Source organism: Podarcis cretensis (genome assembly GCF_951804945.1).
Source record: "Podarcis cretensis genome assembly, chromosome: 12".
Taxonomy (NCBI): domain Eukaryota; kingdom Metazoa; phylum Chordata; class Lepidosauria; order Squamata; family Lacertidae; genus Podarcis; species Podarcis cretensis.
The window spans coordinates 23,986,663-24,011,847 of NC_137181.1; the positions used below are offsets into that span (position 1 = coordinate 23,986,663).

The window sequence follows — 25,185 nt, forward strand, 5'->3', positions numbered from 1 at the left end:
TGACACTACTTTTCTGACAATAATTTTCAAGGCTTTACATTTTCAGGGGGAGCAACAGACGCTTTCAAAGTATTGCAGATAAGAGAAACTATTGCTAAACTTTAGCACAACCTGTTCTAGCTTGAAATTTCACTTTTTAAAAGTTGGGACAGAAGATCTAAATGGATCAAGAGGTTGAAAAATCTTCCAAGATAGGACTTAATTTTCAGCAGGGGTGGACCAATCTGTCAGTTTTGGTTTCTCCTTCTTCCAAGCTTAAATTCAGTTCACCAGATTTCCACAATTTTGCAATTAAAAATAAGTCCTCACAAAAATTCAACAGCATTTTAAAAGTGCACCTCTTCTAAAATACACATTTTTGTATGCAGTTTTGCCTAACATACACATTTCTGAAAGTGATGTATCCTAATGTTGTTTTCACATATACGTGCATCTTAATACACATTGTCCCCATATATGTGCAATTTTGTTCCACATATTTTTGGGGCTGGAGAACTGCATTGCAAAATTCAGAGAAGTGTGAATTTCAGAGGATAGCTTGTTTCTCAGTTCACGTATTGCTTCTGGAAGTGCAAACTAAATAGATTTGCATTAAAAGGCAAACTGAATTTCTCCCTCACCCCTTCTTAGGGCAGACCCAGACAGAACTGCTTTGCTGCCTCTACCAATCAACATTTACAATATTCCAAAAAAGCTGAGCTGGAGGACATATAGCGAGACAGACTGTACCTTAAAAAGACAACACACATCTGGATAAACTGTATTTCGAAAGGAGAAGCCAATAAAAGCAATGGGGAATTTACAATGAGAAACCATTCAGCGTTCCCACGGGGTTTAATGCTTTTAATTACAGGTGATTTCCCCATAAATATAAAATAAAATAAAAAGGTCAGAATAGTTTGACCTAAGCCGGCAGTAAGATTTAAAATGTAATTAAGTCACCATGTGATAAATTATGGCCATAAGTGTTACAGTGTGAAAGGAATGGCAGGATTATTAAGAATCCTTTGGTTGTTTCTAATCAAGTATTGACTGTGGCGCCCCAACGGAGCCCAAGTAACGACACAGCCTCATTGATCAGATATAACTTGCTTCTCCAATTCGATAAGAGTTTAATAGAGGATCTTATTTTGGGAAAGCTGATGGCTTTTTATTTGTCTGGCTTGGGATTGTCTGCCTGAAAGGCTAACAAAGCACAGCTAGAGAAGTTTTATCAGCCTAATCTGAGAGCTAGGATAAAAAGCAGTGCATAATTGAGGATGTACCATGAGCAGAGCCCCCAATTTAAAAGGTAGCAGTTAGCATTTAGTTCTTCCTCCCCATTTTGTTTGTTTGTTTCAAGCAGTACTGGGAAGAAAGCAACAGCATAAGCAAAGCTCTCTACATAACTACTGCTTTTACAAGACTTTCCATGCTGAAGTGCCCCACAGACATTCAGAGAAAACTCAGGTCGTAAACAAGCTTAGTAAAGACTGACCGGGGCGGGAGGGAATCAAGCGCTTCTAAGCTGAGTTGCATGATTACAATAATCACGAGAAGTCAGCCATCCACAGACTTGAAATTCCATGCTGCATAATGTAGAGTTTTACAGGTCGTCACTGGAGGCAAGCAAACCAGCCTTTTTGCCCACACGCTTCTAGCAAAAGCTAAGGCCATGGAAATACTCAGAAATCTGATCTCATATATCATCACTATATGTACTTGGTTTGCTTTTGCTTTGATTTCTTCCTTTGGGGAAAAGGAAGTCCATAACAGGAAAAGATCTATTGCTGTTTTCTGTTAACACAACAACAACAACACATGACTGATTTCCAGTATTATAAATTGCATGCAGCAACTCTTCTTTAGACCTGGAAAGCCACAATCAGAACATACTGAGTGCTGAACACTCTGACCTTTGCTGTGAAATGTGCTAGAATGAAGCGCAGATGAGAAGCAATTAAGGGCTGATTTGCTCTGTCTTCAGAAAAGGGAAAGGGGGGAAAAAAAGCTTCCGAAGCATGGTTACTAGCAGAACATAAACAACGGGACTTAAAAAATAAACAATGAAATGAAAAGGAAATGAAATGAAAGAATGAGTTTGGGGGGGTGGATTACTGACTCCTGGTGGCGCTGTGGGTTAAAGCCTCAGCGCCTAGGGCTTGCCGATCGAAAGGTCGGCGGTTCGAATCCCTGCGGCGGGGTGCGCTCCCGCTGCTCGGTCCCAGCGCCTGCCAACCTAGCAGTTCGAAAGCACCTCCGGGTGCAAGTAGATAAATAGGGACCGCTTACCAGCGGGAAGGTAAACGGCGTTTCCGTGTGCGGCTCTGGCTCTGGCTCTGGCTCTGGCCAGAGCAGCGATGTCACGCTGGCCACGTGACCCGGAAGTGTCTCTGGACAGCGCTGGCCCCTGGCCTCTTAAGTGAGATGGGCGCACAACCCCAGAGTCTGTCAAGACTGGCCCGTACGGGCAGGGGTACCTTTACCTTTACCTTTAAAGCATCCTTGACATTCTGAAACACAGAATTAATTGTGGTTGACTGATGAAGAGCTACAGTCCATCAATAGGGATGGGAGGGTTGTTGCTGGCTGATCAATGTTATTATTCTGTCCCAAATTTCCTCTATAGTGTCAGGAGTTGAGCAAGGTAGTCCTCTTTGCCTGCCTAAGCTGACAGGTCCTGGGCACAGAAGTAGTTTGCAAGTGAAATGTGTTTTGCACTAGGAACATCAGAGGCACATGCTTGAACAGTTAGAAGAGAATAGAAGCCACAGCAACCTCTGTGACCATATGAACACAGGGAATGAGCACTTAACTTTTGGGAGTGTGCAAGGATGTGAAATGCATTAACAAGATACCTTGGGTGGGAAGGAGATTCTTAAGAGATAGTGCTCTTTTAAGGAACCAGACAGAAGAAAGGGTAACTGTGGTAGACAGAATTCTGGAACCTTTATGAGTTCATCAGATCTGAGCTTAGGCCAGGGATGAGACCACCCAGATGTTGATGGACTCTTAAATCCCACCACTATGCGGCCTGGGATTAATGGTAGTCCCCATCCCTGGCCTCAATCAAAACTAAGTCATGGAGGGATGACTGACAAAATTAGTGCGTTCTTTTCTCTATTAGAATGTATTTTCCTACATCTACCTTTGTTTTCCTAGTTAGGCAAAGTAGGGCATATACTCCATAAATCAATAAACCAGTGTCAAGTATGTTTGACTAATTGGGAAAATGAATTATGGATTTAATAATGTCAATAACGTAATAACGTACTGTGTACTCTCCTAGAATGTCTTCCATAGTATTGTCGTACAACAACAACAACAACAACAACAACAACAACAACAACAAAAAGGCAAGTGACTTCTCCTGTGGGTTCAGGACAAGGTTTCTCTGAGACAGATTAATGTGGTTCCATGGAATGTAGCTGACATTATTTGAACACAAAGATTAGCTGCTCTTACCTCCATTATCTTTTAGGTGTAACGCTATCTTGGTATCATCTAGAAAAAGAAAATCAAAGCTATTAGAACACAGAACTTTGCATAAAAATATGATATAATGCTTTACTTGTGATTCTTATTATTTCCAGTTTACCTTTGGTATTCTATTTGGTCCCACATTCACAGTAGGCTGTGCACATCAGTAATTTAAGAGCATTTCTGTACTACAAATATACAGTAATTTAGCATTCTCCAGTTTTTTGAAGCAACTACAGATTCTTGACATCAAGAGGAGCTGGTGTTGTGCTGTCCAGTTTCAAATTCCCCAAATGAGGGGTGCTAAGAACTTGTAACACGACTTGGGAATTCAAAAGTTATTTTGATTAAATTAATGTAATTTAGTTTTGCCTGGTAAGTGAACTGTGTGCAGAATTGCATGGAAAGTTGTTGTTATTTTAACATTACCTGTCATTTTCAGAAGGTAAAAGTAAAATTCTTTTGTTTTTCCAAAAGTAGTTTATGTGCTTCCTCATCAAAATATATTTACAAAGCTAAATGTTGTCCAATCACAAAAGATAATAGCAGCTTTGAATTCCTCACAGCAAAAAATGGTATTTTTAAGATCTCTCGCTGAAGAAATGTGCAAAAGTTAACTTTCACCCTGACCCCCTAAAATGACATGCCCTGCGTAATGCCAGAATATTAATGTTACCTTTGTACAGTAGGGTGCTTTCCTTCCACACTCACACAACTCTGTCTAGCCTCCGTTCAGGCAAGCATGAGGGTTGATCAGAGTTTGAGGACAGAACCCCTCATGGTGGGTACAGGGTGTGGCTCATGAAGCATTCCATGGATCAGAGAGAGAGGCCAGGAGGTCTGCATTCAGCCACTGGCCCTCCCTTGGTTTGTAGTATCTCTGGATCAGAATCATTACGCAAGGATTGCTTTCCCCCAATGTGCTGATGTCATGTGAGGTTTTCGCCCTAGGAAGCTTAGCACAACAGATAACCCCTTCCAGTTTAAGTTACCTTCTGTGGGTAGGCTAGTTGGCAGATGGGATGTCGTGGCTCCTTTGGTAGTGGTTAAAACTCTGAATCTCATTGTTGTCTGCTGGATAGCAGTAGTGGTATGAGGAGGCATTTGCGTCGTGTCTACATTCTTCTCACAAATCTTATCTTTAGACTACAGAGCCGGGAGGGGGGGAGGGGGGAACACAAACAAGAAAGGAGAAAATTGGTTCTCAATGAAGGCCATTTGTCTCTGATCTACAGACATCTAAAGCAAGCACAAAATGTCAGACCGGAGTGAGTGAAAATGGAAACCTTAAATCAAGACTAAAAAATAAAATAAAAATCAAGACAGAATACTCTCTGCCTTGATTAAAAAAAAGGGGGGGGGAGAGGGGCAGTGCAGAAATCTGTAAGATGGGTGAGGATGAATTGCAGTGACCAAGTTGGAGGAGGGAAGGATCTCTGGGCATGCTCAGATTCTCTGCTGTGCTGGGAATGCTGATTTGTCGTGGAAGGGCCACATACATTAGTGGCTGTTGCACTACACAATTCCCTTCAACCCTGAACATTGTTGGCTGGGGCTGATAGTAGGGTCCCATGCTGGCTACCCCTATTTGTTTATCATTACTTCACATGCTCTTGTTACGGAAATTGGGGGGGGGCATATCTTTAAAGTTGTTAAATGTTACAAATATTATGCATAAATGTATCCTTTTGACTTGACAGCTCAGGGAAGTTACCTAGCTTTAAAAATCATATAAAATCAACTCCTTTGCTAGTTTCCTTCATTCCAGTGCCAATTTGCTTCATTGGCCACTCGGTCCTCACCATAATCCCTCAAGCGAGAGGTCACATACTCACAGGAAGGTACTCATAGGTGTCAATCACTGGGCAAAGGTACTCCTCAGGACTCGCCCAGGTGGAAGACTATGCAAACCAAAGTTCTATTGTCCCTTTGTAGTAGGTGCTTAGAATGTACATATCCTGTATCCGCCTGTTGCCCCAACACATCCCTCCTATGTTAATCATGTATAACCCTCCCCTTTTCTAATGTAGCAATGATGTAGCAATGATGTAGTTATGATGCTTAATGAACTGTATTCTGGGATAAGATAGAAACTTTTAAAAGTCCTTGTCACCCCATCCTCGTGGTTCAAAATTCCTCTTTGAACCTGTTGCACAATAAACTTTGGTCTACATCTATTTCCTCTGGTTGGTGGCTGGACTCCTTCCTTTATTCCGCAGGGACCCACGGGCTCTGCTCGATGAGCTGGGTGACTGACCAGCCTCGCACCTAGATTTTTCTTTAACACTCTAAAGCTGAGACCTAGGCCTTCCAAACATAATCCAGGGCTAGTCTCCAGCGTGACCTGACATACAAGACCATCAGTATCTACAAAACAATTGGCAGGCTAGTGCTTTGGTACTAAGCCACTCATTTTGTTACTGTCCAGCATTTATAGCACATCTCATCTTTTCCCATACCACGAATAACTAATAAAAGGAAACATTGCTAAATCTTAAAAAACAACACCTACTCATCATCTTTAAATGTCATTAACAGCTATTCTAGCATGTGTTCCAAAATGACAAGGTCGTTATGCATGGAGAATACTCTGGGATTCAGAATCCATGCCCAAAAGATACTGTTAGGGAATGTGAGGGAGAGGCACACTTGTAACCAGCATCAGGTGCTCATGGCAATAGTGATGGAGCAGATGTTCAGCTGTCAACCTTGATTATCTCCAGGGAGAAGCTGATCCCCCAAATTCTCCTTTCAACATTGGTTAGAGGGGAAAGTTGTATCTCTGGATCAGGACCATAATCTCAGGTTTGTTTGTTTATTTACTTACTGCCCCAGCTGTTCACAAAAGATATTTATTAAATATGGGATGTCAAAACATTACCTCTTCAGGGCATCCACCATCTACCCAGTCTTGCCGATGACGATCAAATCCACTGGAACATCTTTAAACGATGGTAAGGGATTAAAGCGATCCGGATGCAAATGAAAAATAGATTGGTTGGATAAAGAGGGAAGGGGGGGGGGGAGAGAGGCAAGGGGAAAGTAAGTCCTTTACTGTTAAACCTTTATGATCAACAGAGTATTCACTTCATTTAGGATGATATTCCAAGTCAAAATGATTAATTCTCCCTATAAGGAACTAATTTTCACGATTAGACATGTCAGTGTCTTTTTGCTATGGATAGTTAATTGTTTCATTTTACTATACAGCAGGAGATTAAGGTTTGATCTCAAGCCTGTGGATTTAAGCCAATTTAATTTATTCTGTCCAGCATTTTCCCTTCATTTTGTATAAATCCATACTACAAAGAACACACTGTACCAAGCAATACAGCTCTGTTTCTTCATCAGAGATATCAAGGAATCCTTAAATGTCTGATCAGTGCATGCCAGGTTTTAGGCAAGAACCCATCCAAAACAGTCTCAAAAGCAACTTGTGAAGAAATTCTTTCCTTGAACTTTTCATTTTTTTTATTGCAAAGACGTGGGATGCCCATAAACTTTTACCCTAATTAACTGAAAATTAATGAGGTTGACACCAAATTATAGTGTATGATATACAAGGAGTGCATTTTCAAAGCAGCTGGTAGAATTATGCTTTAATTATTCCCAGGGAGCATCCAACAGCGCAAGAATTGTCATTACCGTATTTTTCCTTCTATAATACGCAGATTTTTTCTCCTAAAAAGGAAGGGGAAATGTCTGTGCGTGTTATTGAGCGAATGTGTGGTCCCTGGAGCCAAATAGTGCAAGGGGAGGCAAAAAAAAAGCAGGCAAAAATCAAACCGCGCGTCTCCTAGAAGGGAAACCTGAAAGAGGAAGAGGCTGCTTTCCAGCATTCTGCCTCAGGGTCTTACTGCCCACCCACCTCTGTTTCCTTGCTGTGTTTGCTCAAACGGAACAAAAAGCAGGGAAAGCCCCTCCCCTCCAGGCAAGCAGAGGGGAAAGCTGAAAACATGCAGGAGGGAGAGAGAGAGAGAGCGCGCGAGCTGGCTGGCTTGGGTGGGTAGGTGAGGGAAAACTTTTGCCTTCCTTTCCTCCCTCCCGTTATACCCCTCTCCTACATTCTTAGCCAGCTGCTTCTCTGCACACCCCTCTCCTGCTCCTTGTCCCTTCTGTGTTTTTCCTTCCCTCCCCACTTAAAATGTGGTTAAAAAGCATGGATCCACATGGATCCTCAGGATCTTTGCATTGGGTCAGCCCAAATTCACCATCAGATCACATAGCATGCCCATGACTACAGCCTGCCCCCCAAAAATCACGCACCCACTGTTGACTGGGGCTGCAATGGTGCAAAAATGTGGTTAAAAAGCATGGATCCACATGGATCCTAAGGATCTTTGCATTGGGTCACCCCAAATTCACCATCAGATCACATAGCATGTCCATGGCTACAGCCTGCCCCCCAAAAATCACGCACCCACTGTTGCCTGGGGCTGCAATGGTGCAAAAACGTGGTTAAAAAGCATGGATCTACAAGGATCCTCAGGATCTTTGCATTGGGTCAGCCCAAATTCACCATCAGATCACATAACATGTCCATGGCTACAGCCTGCCCCCAAAAACCACACACCCACTGTTGCCTGGGGCTGCAATGGTGCAAAAACGTGGTTACAAAGCATGGATCTACATGGATCCTCAGGATCTTTGCATTCAGTCCCCCCAAATTCACCATCAGATCACATAGCATGTCCATGGCTACAGCCTGCACCAAAAAAATCACGCACCCACTGTTGCCTGGGGCTGCAATGGTGCAAAAACGTGGTTACAAAACATGGATCCACATGGATCCTCAGGATCTTTGCATTGGGTCAGCCCAAATTCACCATCAGATCACATAGCATGTCCATGGCTACAGCCTGCCCCCCAAAAATCACGCACCCACTGTTGCCTGGGGCTGCAATGGTGCAAAAACGTGGTTACAAAACATGGATCCACATGGATCCTCAGGATCTTTGCATTGGGTCAGCCCAAATTCACCATCAGAGCACATAGCATGTCCATGGCTACAGCCTGCCCCCCAAAAATCACGCACCCACTGTTGCCTGGGGCTGCAATGGTGCAAAAACGTGGTTACAAAGCATGGATCCACAGGGATTCTCAGGATTTTTGCATTGGGTCACCCCAAATTCACCATCAGATCACATGTCTGTGGCCACAGCATGAAGCACAAAAATGATACATCCACTGTTTCATTCAGAATGTTTTTTCCCTTGTTTTCCTCCTCTAAAAACGATGTGCGTGTTATGGTCAGGTGCGTGTTATAGAGCGAAAAATACGGTAATTGTTTTAAGGTGGGCTTGAGATCTTGAGTAGGAAAGTGCTGCAACTATGTAACTTATTAAGCAAGAAGGTGTGGAGTAATCAAGCTCAACTTACACATGAGATGTTGCTCAACTATAGAAATCAACCCAGCGCTATATTGACAGAAATTATTCAGCGCTTGCAATTTTTTAAAAAATAACAAAAGCAAAACACATTCATTTATTTTGTTTCATCAACCATGGCTTGTTATAAGCCACAAAAACTGGCTCACACCTTAACACTCAGCTGAGAGTCTTTGATGAATATGAAACTAAACTAGGCAGAAGTCCTGCACTAGGGGCAAGGGAGAGGAAGGGAGAGGCAGTGTGCGGAGATGTGTACACACGGTGTTAGACCACGGTTTAGCATGGAATCTTATCCACACTTACCAGGAAGTTAAGTCCCATTGCACAAATCAAGGCAGCTTTCTGCACTACTAAAGCAGGAAATCTCTGTCTATTAACTGCCTGCCTACACTGCATGAGAAGAACTGAAATAATTCTTGACCAAAACATGTGGAACAAGCAAGTTATCTGGATTACTCTGCCCTAAGGAACTTGAAAGACCTAAGGGCACTGCTTATTTGACATTTTTTGCTGAGGCACTGGTGAACCTAAAAAGCCTTACTGAAAAGCTGCATTATCAGAAGTGATAGTTTTGGCTCCAAGTGAAGCTATCTGCAAAATGTTTCCAAGGCATATGTCAGAGACTCATCCGTCACAGAGCATATAATCATTGTTGCATCCCCAAATTACGACTCTGTAAGCTATCATTACAATGTATTTCCTGCTTAGAACACAACATTTAATAAGCCTTTCATTTACTGGCACAGCGATAATTCCCCATTGCCATGAAAACACCATGGTAGATTTGATTAGTTATGCCATTTGTACCATCTGTCAACACAGTCGTTTTATAACAACTTCATTCTCAAAGGATGACCCAAGTCTGCTCCTGGAGAAGCAATTAACAGACCACATTTGAGGACAGGGGAACAAGGGCCTTATTTGAAGGGGAGGGGGGGAAAAACCTGAGGATTCTCTGCTTCTCTTGTTTACATGGAACACAGAAATGTGATGTTAGGAGTTGCAGTGGGATGTTAAGAGATGTTTACAGACATAATGGTGATGGTTTGATTTGGCTAGTGGCTCTTGATAGGGAACCACAGGGAACAGAGCAGATTTATTCCAGAGTAGTGAATGTAAGAGACAGAAAGAAGCAGTAAACATCTTGAGGTCTCCTAGGGGGTCATTTGTCCCTATTTTTGGCACTGAAAAATAAGGCTTAGTGTTTATTTACTATGCTACCTGAAAGTTGTTTTTCTAAATAAAAATCTTCTCCTTTTATAATGGTGAAAAGAGAGAGGTCAAAAACTACCAGCATCTTTAGAAGTTTCTGCATAATGGGATGGATTCAGCATGTTTCATTTGAGAATGTTTCCTGCCCACCAAAGAGCTGTCAAGGGCAAAAGGGCGCTGCCAGGAAAAATGTGGCAACCCTCATTTAGACAACACAGCCAGAAACAACTTACAAAAAGGGTCAGTAGTGGGGCAGGAGACCCACGGCTTGGACCCCCAGGGCCATCTCTTTATAACAGCCATGGTCTGTCAGCAACAGAGAAACAAAAAGATTCCAAGCAGAACTGTTGACTTTAGACCAGGAGAGAGACTAAAGGCTGATAAGTGGCATGTACTGTCTCAGAATTTGTTAGTTTGCAACAATATGTGAACAGACTTCAGGGTATGCTGAGGTCTGTACATATTTTTGCGGTTGGAAAAGTGGGTGAAAGATTAAGTGTATTGAGGAGGGACCAAATCAAATGCTCAGCTGAGTCCACAATGAATCTTGTTCCACAGGAAGAGAAGAGGTATTTTTAAAGTCTGGGAACTGTTCTCAATGGTATGCATGTCTGCTCAGAAGCTGGTCCCATTGATTTCCAGGTAATCCTAGGTAAATGAGCTGAAACGATAATACTAGCAAAATCGAACTGATGATTTATCAGAAAGAGGGTAACGGGTATCAAATAAAATATAATTTCTAAAAATGCTAGTGTTCAGCATTGTAAACGTGAAGACACTAAAAAGTAGACAGCATCACTCTGTCCTGTAGGCCAGATTAAAAAGGTGTGTCTTCACACCCTACCTAAAATTCAGTGAGTGAAGCTTTCAGAGTTGTGCTGAAGGGGCCCTACAACTGAGAAGGCCCGTCTCCACACCACCCCTCTATATGGTATCCTTGGCAGTGGGATTGCAAGGAAGGTCTCCTCAGAAGATCTTAAGGCAAAGGTCAACAGATAATGGGAGAGGTTCTCCTTCAAGTACATAGAGCCCAAATAATTCAGGGCTTTTTAACTGGGCAAGAAAATTTTGAATTGTGCCTGGTAGCATATAGGCAGTGAACACTGTTTATGCAATATTGGTCTTATATGGTCCCAAATAAAACAACCACTCACACCCCTGGTGGCTGTGCTGCACAATAGGTGTAGCTTCCAGACAGTCTTTACAGATTTCCACATGTACAACACATTATAATAATCTGAACATGAGGTTACCAGGGCATGGTACTTGTTGCTAAACTATTCCATTCCAGTAATGGCTGTAGCTGGCACATTCCTTGCTACTGAGGTCACCTGAGTATATAGTGCAGAATCAGGAAGTATCACCAAGCAACAAACCTGTTCCTTCAGGTGAGGGCAAACCCATCTAGCACAGACCATAGCTCCAAATCCTCGACATGGATCTGTCTACCATCTGAGCCTCTATCTTGCTGGAATTCAGTTTCTGTTTATTTACCCTGATCCAGCCCATTACTGCCTCCAGACACCAATCCGGCACTTGCACTCCTTCACCTGGAGAAACAAGAGCTTGGTGTCATCTGCATATTGCTTCCATGCCATTTACCAACAGCGGTGTCTAATTCATTGTGAATATGAGTTACTGCCCTCAACAAGCCTTGCAAATCTGAAATCAATGGAACCAATTCATCAGGATTTAACTCAACATCTATTAATTTTCATGGGAACTAAGTGGATCCAGAAAAAATTGTCTGTTGCTAATTTTGTTTAAAGGATATTATTAGTGAGTGTTCACATTCTATGACGACCTCAGGCCTGACTCTGACCATCAATCATTTATATCCCATCTTTCAGGATATAAATCCATCTAATCCTCATGCATAAGAATACACACTATATTGATGGGCTGGCTACTTTTGTAGTTGCCACCAGATTTAGGGTTGGAACAGACGAATTCTTCTAGATAAGGCCAAAGGTCTGTCTAGGCTAGCATCTTGTTTCCCAGATATCTATGGGAAGGACATGAGTACAAGAGCCTTCTCTTGCTGTTGTTCTCTAGTGACTGGTATTCAGAAGCATGGTGCCCCTGGTCTTGGAGGACACATATAGCCATCACAACAAGCTCTGAGCTTTGGAAGTTCTCAGAGATCACGAGACCAGGGAAGATCCTCCCACTCACCACTTACTTGGGGCTGGGACAGGCACCATAAATATGCTCACCAGAATAAAAAAAAGCCCATGCTTGCCGCTGGCAAGAGCATTAGCAGATCCATATTGAATGGCTGCCCTCCTATTCCAGATGTGGAAAGCCTAGACAAATCGGAAAGGCCGATTGACATAGGCAGATGAACGCAGTAAAACCCTTAGACTGATTTAATCAACACAGACAAGAAACAAGCTAAGGAAAGCCTTGAAGGTTCTATGACAGATGGTGTTTGTTCATTGAGCTTGGATGGTGTGGGCTCTAAGTTTAAGGCATACTGGAGTTTTTTTCCTTCCCCTCTGGGTTACATTTGTCTTTAGATGAATGCAAAGTCAAATTAAAGTGAACACACAGCAAAAACAGTCAAATGCTGATTACTGATGAATTATAGAAGAGTAGGGGCTCATCAGTTTTCTCATTAGGAATACCCATTAGCACTCATTACACCTAGAGGTGGGAAGCAAATGGTTTAATTACTGCTATTATATAATGCGTGCATTGGAGGAGTCAGCAACAAAAAATATCTAGGGTGGCTTTTCATGTAACCTTTCGTAGTTTGTGTTCTTACTGGAATCTAAAATGCACCCATTTTAGCACTGGAGGAGAATTTCGTTTGCTCTGTGTTATTAAGTGAAGCAACCTAATTTTCACCTTGTTCCAAATGGTTTGGAACAAGATTATCCTTTAGATGATGCACTTCTCTGAATTTTGTGATACTGTTCTCTGCTTAAAGGTGAATGTGTAAACGGATGTGTATTTTATGATAAAACGTGTTTAGAAATGCACGTATTATGACAAAATACAGACTGATCTGTCCACCATTAGCCTGCATGTAAATGTTTCCCCATTTCATTTAAAAATATGTAGGAGGGAGCATGTTTGCATATTTCATTGGCAAGTTGCCTGCTTAGTGCACCTATCCACCTTGCATGACAGATCCGTAGCAGTTGTTGTTAAATTTATTACCCGCCCTTCAGCAGCATGTCCCCGGACGGGTTGCAACAATTTAAAATTCAATATTAAAAACAGTTAAGACAAATTGCAGTCACAGGAATATAGCACAAGTGCCTTTAGCTATCTCTGTCCAAGTACAAATCAGCGTGGGAGAAACTCTGCAAAACAAAAGCGCAAAAGCACCATGGGAATGACCAGATGCAACCGAACCAGTTTCCCTCAGAGGAAGTCGTGTGCTATTACAATCAGGGAGGCCGCGCATAGCTAGTTTCCCACACAATGTTTATGCTGGTCTCCAGGCTGCATCCAACTTGGGAAGCACTTCCACATGGAGACACATAAATATATTCAGTCATAGACAGAAAGGTTTATGAATGTATGTAAACATGTACCTCCAAATACTTAAATATATAGAAGATAGTTGGAAAATTACCTGCTTTCAAAGTGTTTGCTACAACTTTGCATTGGGCCATAAGGACCTTATGAGACCTAAACCAGGGTTGGCTAACCCTCTTCAAGCCAAGGACTGCATAGGTCCATGATCAGCAGTTGAGGGGCTGCATGTCAAAGTTTGTGTGTCTAATGCAGTGTTTCCCAACCTTGTGCCTCCAGCTGTTTTTGAACTACAACTCCCATCATCCCTGACTAGCAAGACCAGTGGCAAGGGATGATGGGAATTGTAGTCCAAAAACAGCTGGAGGCACAAGGTTGGGAAACACTGGTCTAATGTATAAAATTGTGTGTGGCCATTTAAAAAGGGGAAAATTTTGCTGTGATGGGGGCCACAATAATCTTTCGGAACCACAGCAGAAAACCTATAAGTGTGGTCACTCTTCCCCCTTTTTAATGACTTTTTTGTGGGGGAAGAGGAACTTTCTGATATCACAGTTTCAAATTGTGGGAACAGTCAGTGAAAATAAATGAATTTAAAATTAAGGAAGAAGACCTGAGCTAAAAGTGCAGCCCTGCTTCAAAGATATTTGGTATCATCTAAATGCAAGCAATCCATAAATACAGCTGATGCCAATCATGTGAGCCTACTATATTGTTCAGGGTAAACTGAAAGCTTGCACTCTCTCGTATCAATAGTTCCATACACAGCATATCTGTATATGTAGCCATACACACCCACTCTAAAGAAGGCAGGGAAAGCTCTCTCAAACAATCAGAAAAGCTTCCATATCACAGGAAGGTTTATTGTGCTCCTACGAAATATGCCTGATGGATCTCTGTGATCCAGATCCAGATTAGCTCCACTGTCCTACACAATTGTCATAATATCAATACTGCATTTTCAAATAATAGGTGATTTTGTATTAGGTAAGTATCTACCTAAGTATCTACCTATGACCCTACAGTTTTATGCCCCAGTAAACTTCAATATAATAACTTTACAAAGCATCACCTGTGCTACTGCCATTTACATTCAAGTCCATGTTAGCTTAGTGTCTGTTTATAAACTTAAACTTAATTTCTTTCTTGGGCAATTACCTTTATTTTCGAGAGAACTAATTATTTCATTAGTATGAGCAAGCAGGGGACACGTTGCTTGGCCTTTAATCAAGCCTGCCCATAAATGCTTTTGCTGTTATGGATGCTCAGCAATGGTATATCAGTTAGTACTTCTGTATACATGCTTGGCTAAACCTAAGAAAATTAGGGCAGCAAATTAGGGCAACCAATCACATCAACGACAAGTGTTTGATGAGACATCTAGAGTCAAAGCAAAACCCTTCCAAATTGTATGTAGACAGCAACAATGAAGACCAAAATGGGAAAACAGAAGTGGCAGAGAACCATTAGCAACTTCAGATCCTCACATATAGCAATATAAGGCAATTTTTTTTTCATGATAAGATCCTGTGTGCAGTTTTATACAGTTTTATACAGTGGTATCTCGGGTTGCATATGCTTCAGGTTACATATGCTTCAGGTTACAGACTCCGCTAACTCAGAAATAGTACCTTGGGTTAAGAACTTTGCTTCAGGATGAGAACAGAAATCGTGCTCCGGCGATGTGGTGGCAGCGGGAGGCCCCATTAGCTAAAGTGATGCTTCAGGTTAAGAGCAGTTTCAGGTTAAGAACTGACCTCCAGAATGAATTAAGTACTTAACCCGAGGTACCACTGTAACAGGGATAAGGAACCTCTGGCCGTCCAGATGTTGCTGGACTCCACCTCCCTGCCCATTGGCTGTTCCTGACCATTAATGATGCTGGCTGGGGTAATGGAGTCCAATAATGTCTGGAGGGCCACAGATTTCACATTTTTGTCTTAGAAAATCAGGCAATCAGTTTACTAAAGGTCATTACAATTATCGTGACAAAACACGCAGACATCCAGTCAATAAAAGTTTTATACAACTAAGGATAAGAGGTGCCTCTCACGAGGAAGCTCATTTTCCTCTGCAAAAGCACATTTCAGGTTTTGTGCCACTACAGCAAAACTGGATACTTCACATGTTAAGTGTTTGTCCTTATTGCACAGTGGGAATTTTATTTTCGTCATAAGTTATGGGCTTCTGTTCCTGATTTTTTTTTTTTTAAAAAAGGTCAAATGGGAGTTTTAATTTTTATTCTTTTGCCCTTTCCTTAGCTGTAAGAAACTTGAAGAAAATATTCATAGGAAAAGAGCAGGTCATATATATGGGACAATGCAAAAGATAATGCCTAAATCTTTCACAGTTTGCAGTCCAAACAGAGGTGCAATTTAGGGGTGGGTGAGGAAGAAGGTATAGAGGAAACCATGCAACATAAATTGATTGCAAACAGAAACAATGGCAGACCTGGAAACATCTTTGTTCTATTGGTAAGTAAATGGCACAGGATGAAATTTTCAAGCAGCAGCAATCTTTATTACGGTCCAGAGACCCAACAAAACATTACAAATCAATACACAGTTCATACAGCCTACCTCCAGGTTAATCAAGCATTTTGTTTAGAATATAGGGCTCATTTGTTCTTGCAACCACCGATAAAAACTTTGCCACTGCCAACGTTCTAGCTTTTGTCCGGTCTTCCAGTAGGAACCTGACATAGTGAGCCTCTGATTTTCCCGGGAAAGGCACCAGCAGAGGTAGTATCAGTTCAGCCCTGGCCTGCTCATACTTCGCACAATGCAACAAAATATGGTTTATGGAATCGATGTCTTGAGCACACGAGCAAAGTCTGTCCTGGTAGGGAACTCCTCTCAACCTACCATCCAGCACTGCAGAGGGGAAGACATTTAGTCTGGCTTTGGTGAAAAGCCTTCGATAGTTAGGTACTGTCAGGTTTTTGATGTAAGATGTTAACTCAAAGACATACCCATATTGAACTTCTGCTGCCAGCGGACTACAGACTGCGTGTGATTGAGATCGCAAGTCACTGTGTGCATTGTCCTATAATCTTTGCTTTAAAACCTTTTGGGCGCCTTCATAACCCAGATAATACATTTGGGGGGAGACAGACCAATAGAGGTGGCTTTTTTAGCCATGGTTTTCTGCCATTTGCAGACAAATTCCTCATTGGTCAAATCTTGGTACAGACCCTTCCCTAGATTAAACACTGAAATCCTGAGCCAATGTTTTAGGGCAGCCCACCACGCTCTAGCTGAAATTGGGCATTCACCAGCTTCCAACAAAGTACGGAGTTGGGGACGCAGTTAGGTACCTGCAGCAGAGATCGTATAAATTTTGCCTAAAAGCCATCTAGCTTTGGCAGGTCCCCATTATGCCAGACATTTGCTGCATACAGGAGTTGGGAAACGGGCTTTGCGTTGAAAACCCTTAAGGCTGCTGGAACATATTTGCCGCCCTTTGTGAAGAAGAATCTATATATGGCTAGCTTTGTAATCTCCGCCTTTTGAAGGGAGGTTTGCCAATGGTGCTTCCAAGATCCTGTATGATGGAATGTGAGCCCTAGGTAACTGAAGTATTTTACCTGTTCAAGGTTATGGCCATCCAGCACCCATTTAGACTGAGAGAATCTTCTTTCGAAGACTAAAATTTTAGATTTTTCATAATTTATGGATTTTCAAGCCATAAAGGCGCTTTGCAGTAAGTCATGGAAGATAAAGTCAAGGAAACGACTTTTCAAAATGTGTCTCTCTTTAAGATGTTGAAAACAAGTCCAATGTCTGGATGGGTTCTATGTCCTGTTCACTTAATTTATTTTTTAATGGTTTGCTGCACACGTATTAGATACACCTTTTTTTAAAAAGGTGCAGATCCAGTTCCAAAAGCTGTAGTTTATGGTTCCATGAAGACCATTGGCTATTTTTGTCACTGCATTTTGGCTGTTCCAAGTAGCATTTCTTTGGTAATCTGCTAATGTCCATCTGTTCTTATTTAACCTGTTATATGATAGCAGGTAAGTATATATGCATTGCTGTTGACGTTAACCTGAACCCTACTCTAACCTGAGTTGCTAGAATACCTGCTCTGATAACTGCCTCTCTGGCATCTTGGGAGAAAGAAAAATGCTACTTCCTTGTAATCTTTTTAAAAAAATTAAAATCCAATTCTCAGAGATGGCAGGGTAAGGTGGTTGCTTTGTGAACCATGTAGCTAAACTCTTAGAGCTTGTCTAGATGCGCAAAGAAATGCATGTGTGGAGGTGTCATGCCAGTGCAGATTACGGGACTGGAGCATTACCACACACTGCTTGTGGTCACATTTCTAGCTGTGTTTGTTGAAGAAGAAGAAGAAGAGTTTGGATTTGATATCCCGCCTTTCACTCCCTTTAAGGAGTCTCAAAGCGGCTAACATTCTCCTTTCCCTTCCTCCCCCACAACAAACACTCTGGGAGGTGAGTGAGGCTGAGAGACTTCAAAGAAGTGTGACTGGCCCAAGGTCACCCAGCAGCTGCCTGTGGAGGGGTGGAGACGTGAACCCGGTTCCCCAGATTACGAGACTACCGCTCTTAACCACTACACCACACTGGCAACCACATTGTTGCCTTATTACAATCTCATCTCATGCTGCTTAACTGCAATACCCAACTGTTACACCTCTCTTAGACTCCTGATCTTCCCAGAATGAACTCAGGCCCTGGTCTAAACTCGGATGAGCAGGTATGCTGGTTTTTATTTTATTCTAATACAATGTACCATCACAAATTGCCGCCAAACTCCCCCCACCCCATGCTGGTTTGATGCTAAACACTAATTTGTGATGTTGGAAAGGGCTCTTTGGTTTTCAAATAAATGTTCTATTTTGAACCATTTTCCACAACAGGAGCTAAAACTCCAAGACCATGTTATTTGATGGAAATTGCAGTTCATAAAAGCAGTAATACTGTGAATGAGGAAATGGACAAATGCAATGAAACAGCAGTAATCAATTTAGAGGCATTTCCGTTCTTCCCCATAGGGATTTGTGAGTAGGCTACCCCCACCCTGGCACACTTTTCTTTATTGGAAGCAACGGGACAATGACATACTTTACCAAAGGCAACCATTTACAACACGCAGCATGCTCTAAAAACACAGGAGATAATTTTGTGGGGTTTTAGCTGTTTTTAAACAGCAAAACTTCTCCCCCACCCGCCGCTGCCACCATGAAATACAGAGACACATACACCCCAACATCTCTGCCAGTTCTTCCTTTTATCAGTCAACGTGGCAGTAGGAAAAGCATTGTGGCTAGTGAATTCTTTCTAGCTAGTTTTCAGATCAAATCAGAAATGATAATCACCAAAGCATTGCATAATGCATTGTGGGGATGTGGGGGAAGAGGTTGGGATCTAGAATTTTAGGGGTCTACTTGTGAGGCCCTCCAGCCATTCGGTCTACAAGTGATCAACAGCTCCAGAGATAGCCAGGTGGGGAGATAAGGATCTGGCCTGCTGGGCCAAAAAGGTTCCTCACCCCTCCTCTAGAGGAAGCATCCTGAGAGCTCATGGGAACTCAGGATCCAAGCTGTTGACCTTCCCTAGGGAAACCTGGTTCCTTCCCCAAATGCTCACAGATTATTTCAGACATCTGCAGTCTTGGGCACTGGAGGGAGAAGCTATATTGGGAACTGCGCTGGAAAAGACAGAATGGTGTGCCTGAGTGCATATGGACCAGAAGCTACAACATTAACAAAGATGGCTACATCTTACAAAATCTTAGCACGTTTTGAACTTCCTTTGCTGACCAACCCAAATCATGCGCACTCAGATTCTGGTAACTAGGATTAGGCTTGTAAAGAAGCTATTGTTACACACAATGCAAATGGTTTGGTTTATGGGGAAATATGCACCGAGTGCTTCCAGGCAAGGGCTAAATTTGGTAACAGGCCATTGGGATATCCAAAAACAGCTCATTGGCAACTGTGCTTTTGTTTGATTTAGTGGATTTTCTTCATGAAGCATGAATAGGGATTACATTGGAATATTTCCTGGCATTCTTGTCTAACGACAAGAATTTCTGAATCTAATTTCTTGGGCTAAAAGCACAACAAAACCTAAAGCAAAAATGCAGCACTAATACAGCCAGGCTTGCATAACAGGAGTTTCTGTTGAATTCATTCAAGCTAACCAAGGTCAGCAGCTGGGGAACGTTTTAAAAGCTAAGACTGTGTAGAATGATTGTGCTCTTTATATTCCAGCTATTTTGTGACTTACAAATTGTCCCTACTGCTGCCATACTGGATGAAACAGTGAAACATTCAATGTCAGTCTTTCCCGATGACCCAAATGAATGTACAATCTGTATACCTGTCTACAGAAATAGTTGTAGCATGCACATGTGCAGTTACTCACATGTAACACTCAAAAATTTACAGTCTGTGTACCCACACCTGAGCTGTAGAAACTACCAAGTGTAGACTCTTTTACAAAAAGCATTTGTACCCACTTCTGTAAAACATATGAACAAGTCTATTGTTAACAGTATACTAGTGTTTGGTTCTGTAACAGTGGGACAATATATTGTTCCCACATGATGCATTTGTTTGAGGAGGGGAATCAGTGACAGCCTTTCTTCAAAGGTTTCACCCAGTGGTAAATTTTGAAGTGCAGGAGCTCATCATGACAATCACCACAGCCTTCCCCCCCAAGGATAGGCATAGGAACACTCTCAAAGAGAGTCTAAATATGTAGGCAACAGTGTTAAGCCATTATTTAACACAGATATGCATAAACACATGAACCCACCCAGCCAAGAGCAGCAGTTCATAGCGTACTGCTCAGTTTATTAGGGTAAGCATGAATGAATACAATCCTATACATAGTTTCCTGGGAGTAAGCTCCCTTGAGAAAAGAAAATGGAAATGAGATAGAGGCACAACATGGTGCAGATAATGTCGAGTAGGGGGCAGAAACCAGAGTTGTGGTGCTCCTCACCAGCATACACCCGTCAGCCACAGATCTCAAGGAACTGCATTTCACACAACAGTTACTATCAGAAAAAGCACACTAATCAGGAATGCATCCCCCCTGCAACAAAATATGTAGGCAGATCAGCAAAGAGAGAGGACCTAGCTAAAGGACAGATTTTCAATTTCTTGCAACAACTATGCAACAATTTAACTCAAGCAAAAATGTGGCCCATCTGGAAATATCCTGAATATTAAGAAAAGTCCAAGGACCTTTAAGGCTGTTCCAGTCTATTTTGTCTTTTGACTTAGCAACACGTTCCTGGTCTTCTAAACCACAGTTTAGAAGCCTATGGTAAAGGGTACATTGCCCTGGAGGTCAATGCTTACTGAATGAACCTTTCTCCCCAAGTGTGGCGTATGCTGGCTGGTCCTACAGGGATTCTGAGGAAGGAACCTTATTACTTTATATATCGCAAATTGAAAGGTCAAAACCATCACTTCAGTTGTCAGTAGGAAATAAATCAGCCCAATTAAAAGAATCCCTATGCATTATATAGGGCAAGAGAAAAATGAATTCATTATCAGTGCCATTGTATATCAAAGGCCAGAATTAACTAGCTTTTCTTACCTTTGGAGTTTATTGCACCAGCTGCAGTTGAAGCCAATCTGAGCCGTGACACATGGCCCACAGCTGTTAAACTGGAGGCAGGCTGCAACAAGAAAAGACCCTGGCAGATAACAACTTTACCCTGCAAATATTTCCTACCACCAATAGTTTTCTAAGGACTAAAATAATGTATTCTCCTTAAAATAATTGGTGAATAAGTGAGTTCTAACCATCTGTCATTAGAAACAGGCTACTATGATACACTATGGAAATAGGCACCACCTATGAAATATTGATCTCTGAGATTCAATTTTAATTCTGTCTGTAACTATACTACCATTTCTGCAAATCTTCATTTCTTTCCCAGCTCCTAAATTCGCCTTTTGCCATGAAAGCATTCAATTATTTCTTTATGTCGCTTTCCTTTTGAGGTCTTACATTTCGCGGCGTATAGCTAATGTTTTTGTCATATAGACGTAATAAGCTGGGGTAGGAAACTGTGTAAGAGCTGTAATTGGATTAAGAGGGGGATGGGAGCTGACTCCAGTTTCTACTGATGGTTTGTCTAGCAATTTACATTCAAGCTTTCTTTAAAGTGTGTGTGTGGATGAGATACAAAATAAGCATTTGTCACTACTTCCTTTGCAGGGCTTATTATGCACCCATGATCACTCGGTGATCAATATACAATTGCCAGATATTGGATGTTGGGATATACTGGTATTATCTAGAGAGTAACCAGTTAGGTATGTCTGGCCTTTGAAATGTAGTTCTTCACATTTTCTTTTGTTCTGGTGTGTGCCCTGATGTCTCTCTCATGTATTTATATTTTCCTTATTTAAAGTAAATATACAATAAACAAAGGAATTAATATTGAAAAGTACAAATGCAACAAAACAATAACACTGCAGTGTGTGGATGACCAGGAAGAAAATCATGGCTGCTTCATCTTCTGCCACTCCTGCTGTGTTGTGCTACTGGGTGCTAAGCCACAGTTTGGCTTACTGTCAGGCTCATGGTTTGTTGCTCTTCAAACAGCAATGAGGTTTCTTTTGGGCTTACCACTCACTCATGGTTTGTTTGAGGAGACAAACCATGAGCTCAGATGCAAATGTAACAGTAAGCCAAGCCATGGCTTAGCTCCCAGCACAGCAGGAGTGATGGAGAATCAAAGAGGTTTAGCTCCTAGTAGCATGGCAGCAACAGGAGCAGAGAAGCAGCAATTTTCCCTGTCTGCGTCAACGTGCTGTACATTCAGCCATAGTTAACTACCATTTAAAGTGACATGTGAACCAGGCCATCATACGCTAAGAGGGAAGATGTCTCTAAAGAATTTTAAAACTAATAGACTGTCTTTAAGAATGACATATATCATGTGCTTGTTGGTCTGTACTTACTGGGTAGAGGAATCATCTCAACAGCTGACAGATTGGTAACCTTTGACATTTGAAGCTCCACTCTGTGGTACTCATATATCGTTCTTCTACGGACATCTACCAGGAAGGAAACAACAACTTTAAATTCAGAAGTTGAACGTGTTTGTTGCTGACTGCGCAGCAGGAAGCAAGCTCAGCCGGTTTAAATGGTTTGGAGGTGGACCTGAGTGAAGACAGGCTTGACCCAGGTCCGTCCCCAAAATTCTGCCCAGCAACCTGGCCATGATTGGCTGATTCAAATTCAAAGTGACAAGGTGTCCCGCCACTCCCCACAGCTGGCTGAGCTGGATGACGTTGCCAGCCGGCTGTGCAGGAAGTTTTTGCCCTGTTCCGGCTTGCCTGCGGGCATGCTGGGTCACAACTGCTCCTTGCCACCAAAAATGGTAAGCAGTCTTTTCTGTCATGGTGCCCAGACTACAGCAGGTCTTATCCAGCTGGCTCTGGATGATTTTTGAAGATTGTTGGATGATTTTTTTGCAGGGCAGTCAAGACTCAATTGTTTTCACAGGCATTATATTGCTGAGTATAATATGATTTATTTCAATGCTCCTGGTGCATTTCTTTTGTTTGTGCGCTGCTATTTCATCCAGTTATTTCAGACATGTCGTTTGTAAGCCAACTTGTAAGCCTATTTGATTACTGCTGACAGACAAGTGGGATTAAAAAAAAAATCCTCAAAATAATTAGGTATCACTGGTAAAATATAATAGCAGTTTATCACTCAGTTTTGTTTACAATGTCCTCCTTTGTGATGCAAAACTTTCTCTGAAACCTGGGAGGGTTCATCGAAAAGTTTAAATGGAGGCCAGAAAAAGAATCACGCATCAACATGTTTTCATTGTATCATCCCACATTATCTCAGAAGTAATTTTGGACAGGATTATAGTTTCAGCTGGTATAGAACTGAAGCCAGAACTTCTCCTCAAGGCAGAATGTTAATTTCCAAGCCATGAATTGATTGCTTTGAAAGACTTCTGCAAATATTATTTATAAGCAAAAAGATGATAAAAAATCAGCATCTAATTCTAGCTTTCCTATTCATTATTTTATTATTATAATCATGTTCAGGCCTGTATTACTACAAGACAAGCTTTCATTTTCATACTATAACACTAAGAAACTATGATGACCTTTTACTCTGGACTTCCGAGTTCTTACAAACTTCTACTGAATGCAATTAAATTCATATTCATGGGGGTGGGGTGGGCGAGAGAAGGCACAATTTATAGGCAGGCCAGGAAACAAATTGCCTATGACTAGACGAATGGGTGATTATAATACAAGAGGTAGGAGAAGGGTAATTAATGGTGGGGCCTCTGCACCACACTGAGCATCAACCAGAATTGGAGAAGAGAGCAGAATCAGAGCAGATATGGATTATTAGATCTCACAGAGAAGCCCAGCATGAAGAAGCAACACTTAGTTGGATAATGAACCGGAAAGACAGAATCAACCAATCTGCAGGATCAAGAAATCCAGATCAACATCATTGACCCCTTTCTCACTGAGGGAGACAAAGGGATCAAAACAAAGACCCACCCTCCTGGAAAAGGATTTTGATCAAAGGACAGTGCTTCACTCATATCCCAAAAGGAGCTGGTAAGCAGAATCCTTATAATCCTGAAAAGGATTAATCCATCTCCCAAAGAGGAAGGCTTCTTCTTCCTCCGGCTTCTCCACGTTTTCTTTTCACTTTCCCAATACCTTGGCATGAGCAGCTGAAAAACAGGGAATGTAAGGAGTACAGGCAGCTGCCTCAGACAGAAGGCAGGCCCACACCCTACATGTAAAGCATACCCAACACACATTTAAAGCACTCGACTTTCCTCCAAAGAATTCTGGGAACTGTAGTTTGTTTAACGGCACTGGTGGGGTTGATGAGGAAACTATAGTTCCCAGTATTCTCTGTGTGGGGTGGAAATGTGATTTAAATGTATGGTATGTATCTGCCCTACCAAGCAGTTCGAAAGCACCTCCGAGTGCAAGTAGATAAATAGGGACCGCTTACCAGCGGGAAGGTAAACGGCGTTTCCGTGTGCAGCTCTGGCTCGCCAAAGCAGCGATGTCACGCTGGCCACGTGACCTGGAAGTGTCTCCGGACAGCGCTGGCCCCTGGCCTCTTAAGTGAGATGGGCGCACAACCCCAGAGTCTGTCAAGACTGGCCCGTACGGGCAGGGGTACCTTTACCTTTACCTTTATGTATCTGCCCTAAGTCCATTAAGGTCAGAATTGCCTGCACTGACCAGCAGTAGCTCTCCAGGGTTTCAGGCAGGGGTCTCTTCTGGAGAGTCAACCTGGGACCTTCTGCATATGAAGCAGGTGCTGTACCACTGGGCCAAGTGATTAGGGGGTCCTTGACGTGTTACCATTTGGGACCTTCTTTTCTTTTAGAGCTATGAAAGAGGAGCCTTCCTACCCCATTTTCCCCACCTTGAGGTCTCATACTTCCACCTTACTTCCACTGGGGTACTGAAACCCAGACAGACAGAAACCATTTGCAGAAAAAACATTCCCCACACAGTATTTAAAGGGCCTGTAACCTTGGCTGCGGGACGCAGGTGGGGTTGTGGGTTAAACCACAGAGCCTAGGACTTGCCGATCAGAAGGTCAGCGGTTCAAATCCCTGCGACGGGGCGAGCTCCCGTC

At 42.2% G+C, this 25,185-nt stretch overlaps 1 protein-coding gene across 1 annotated transcript in view; it reads right to left on the reverse strand.

Moving 5' to 3' along the window:
• Positions 1 to 25,185, reverse strand: part of PLXDC2 (plexin domain containing 2) — a 250,187-nt gene that overhangs the window by 13,682 nt on the left and 211,320 nt on the right. Inside the window, exons 8-12 of the mRNA XM_079948329.1 lie at positions 22,500 to 22,595; positions 21,124 to 21,205; positions 6,341 to 6,401; positions 4,452 to 4,605; positions 3,445 to 3,483 (exon numbers count right to left, since the gene is read on the reverse strand). Of these exons, the coding sequence (XP_079804455.1) occupies positions 3,445 to 3,483; positions 4,452 to 4,605; positions 6,341 to 6,401; positions 21,124 to 21,205; positions 22,500 to 22,595 (432 nt within the window). The remainder of the gene's footprint in view (positions 1 to 3,444; positions 3,484 to 4,451; positions 4,606 to 6,340; positions 6,402 to 21,123; positions 21,206 to 22,499; positions 22,596 to 25,185) is intronic.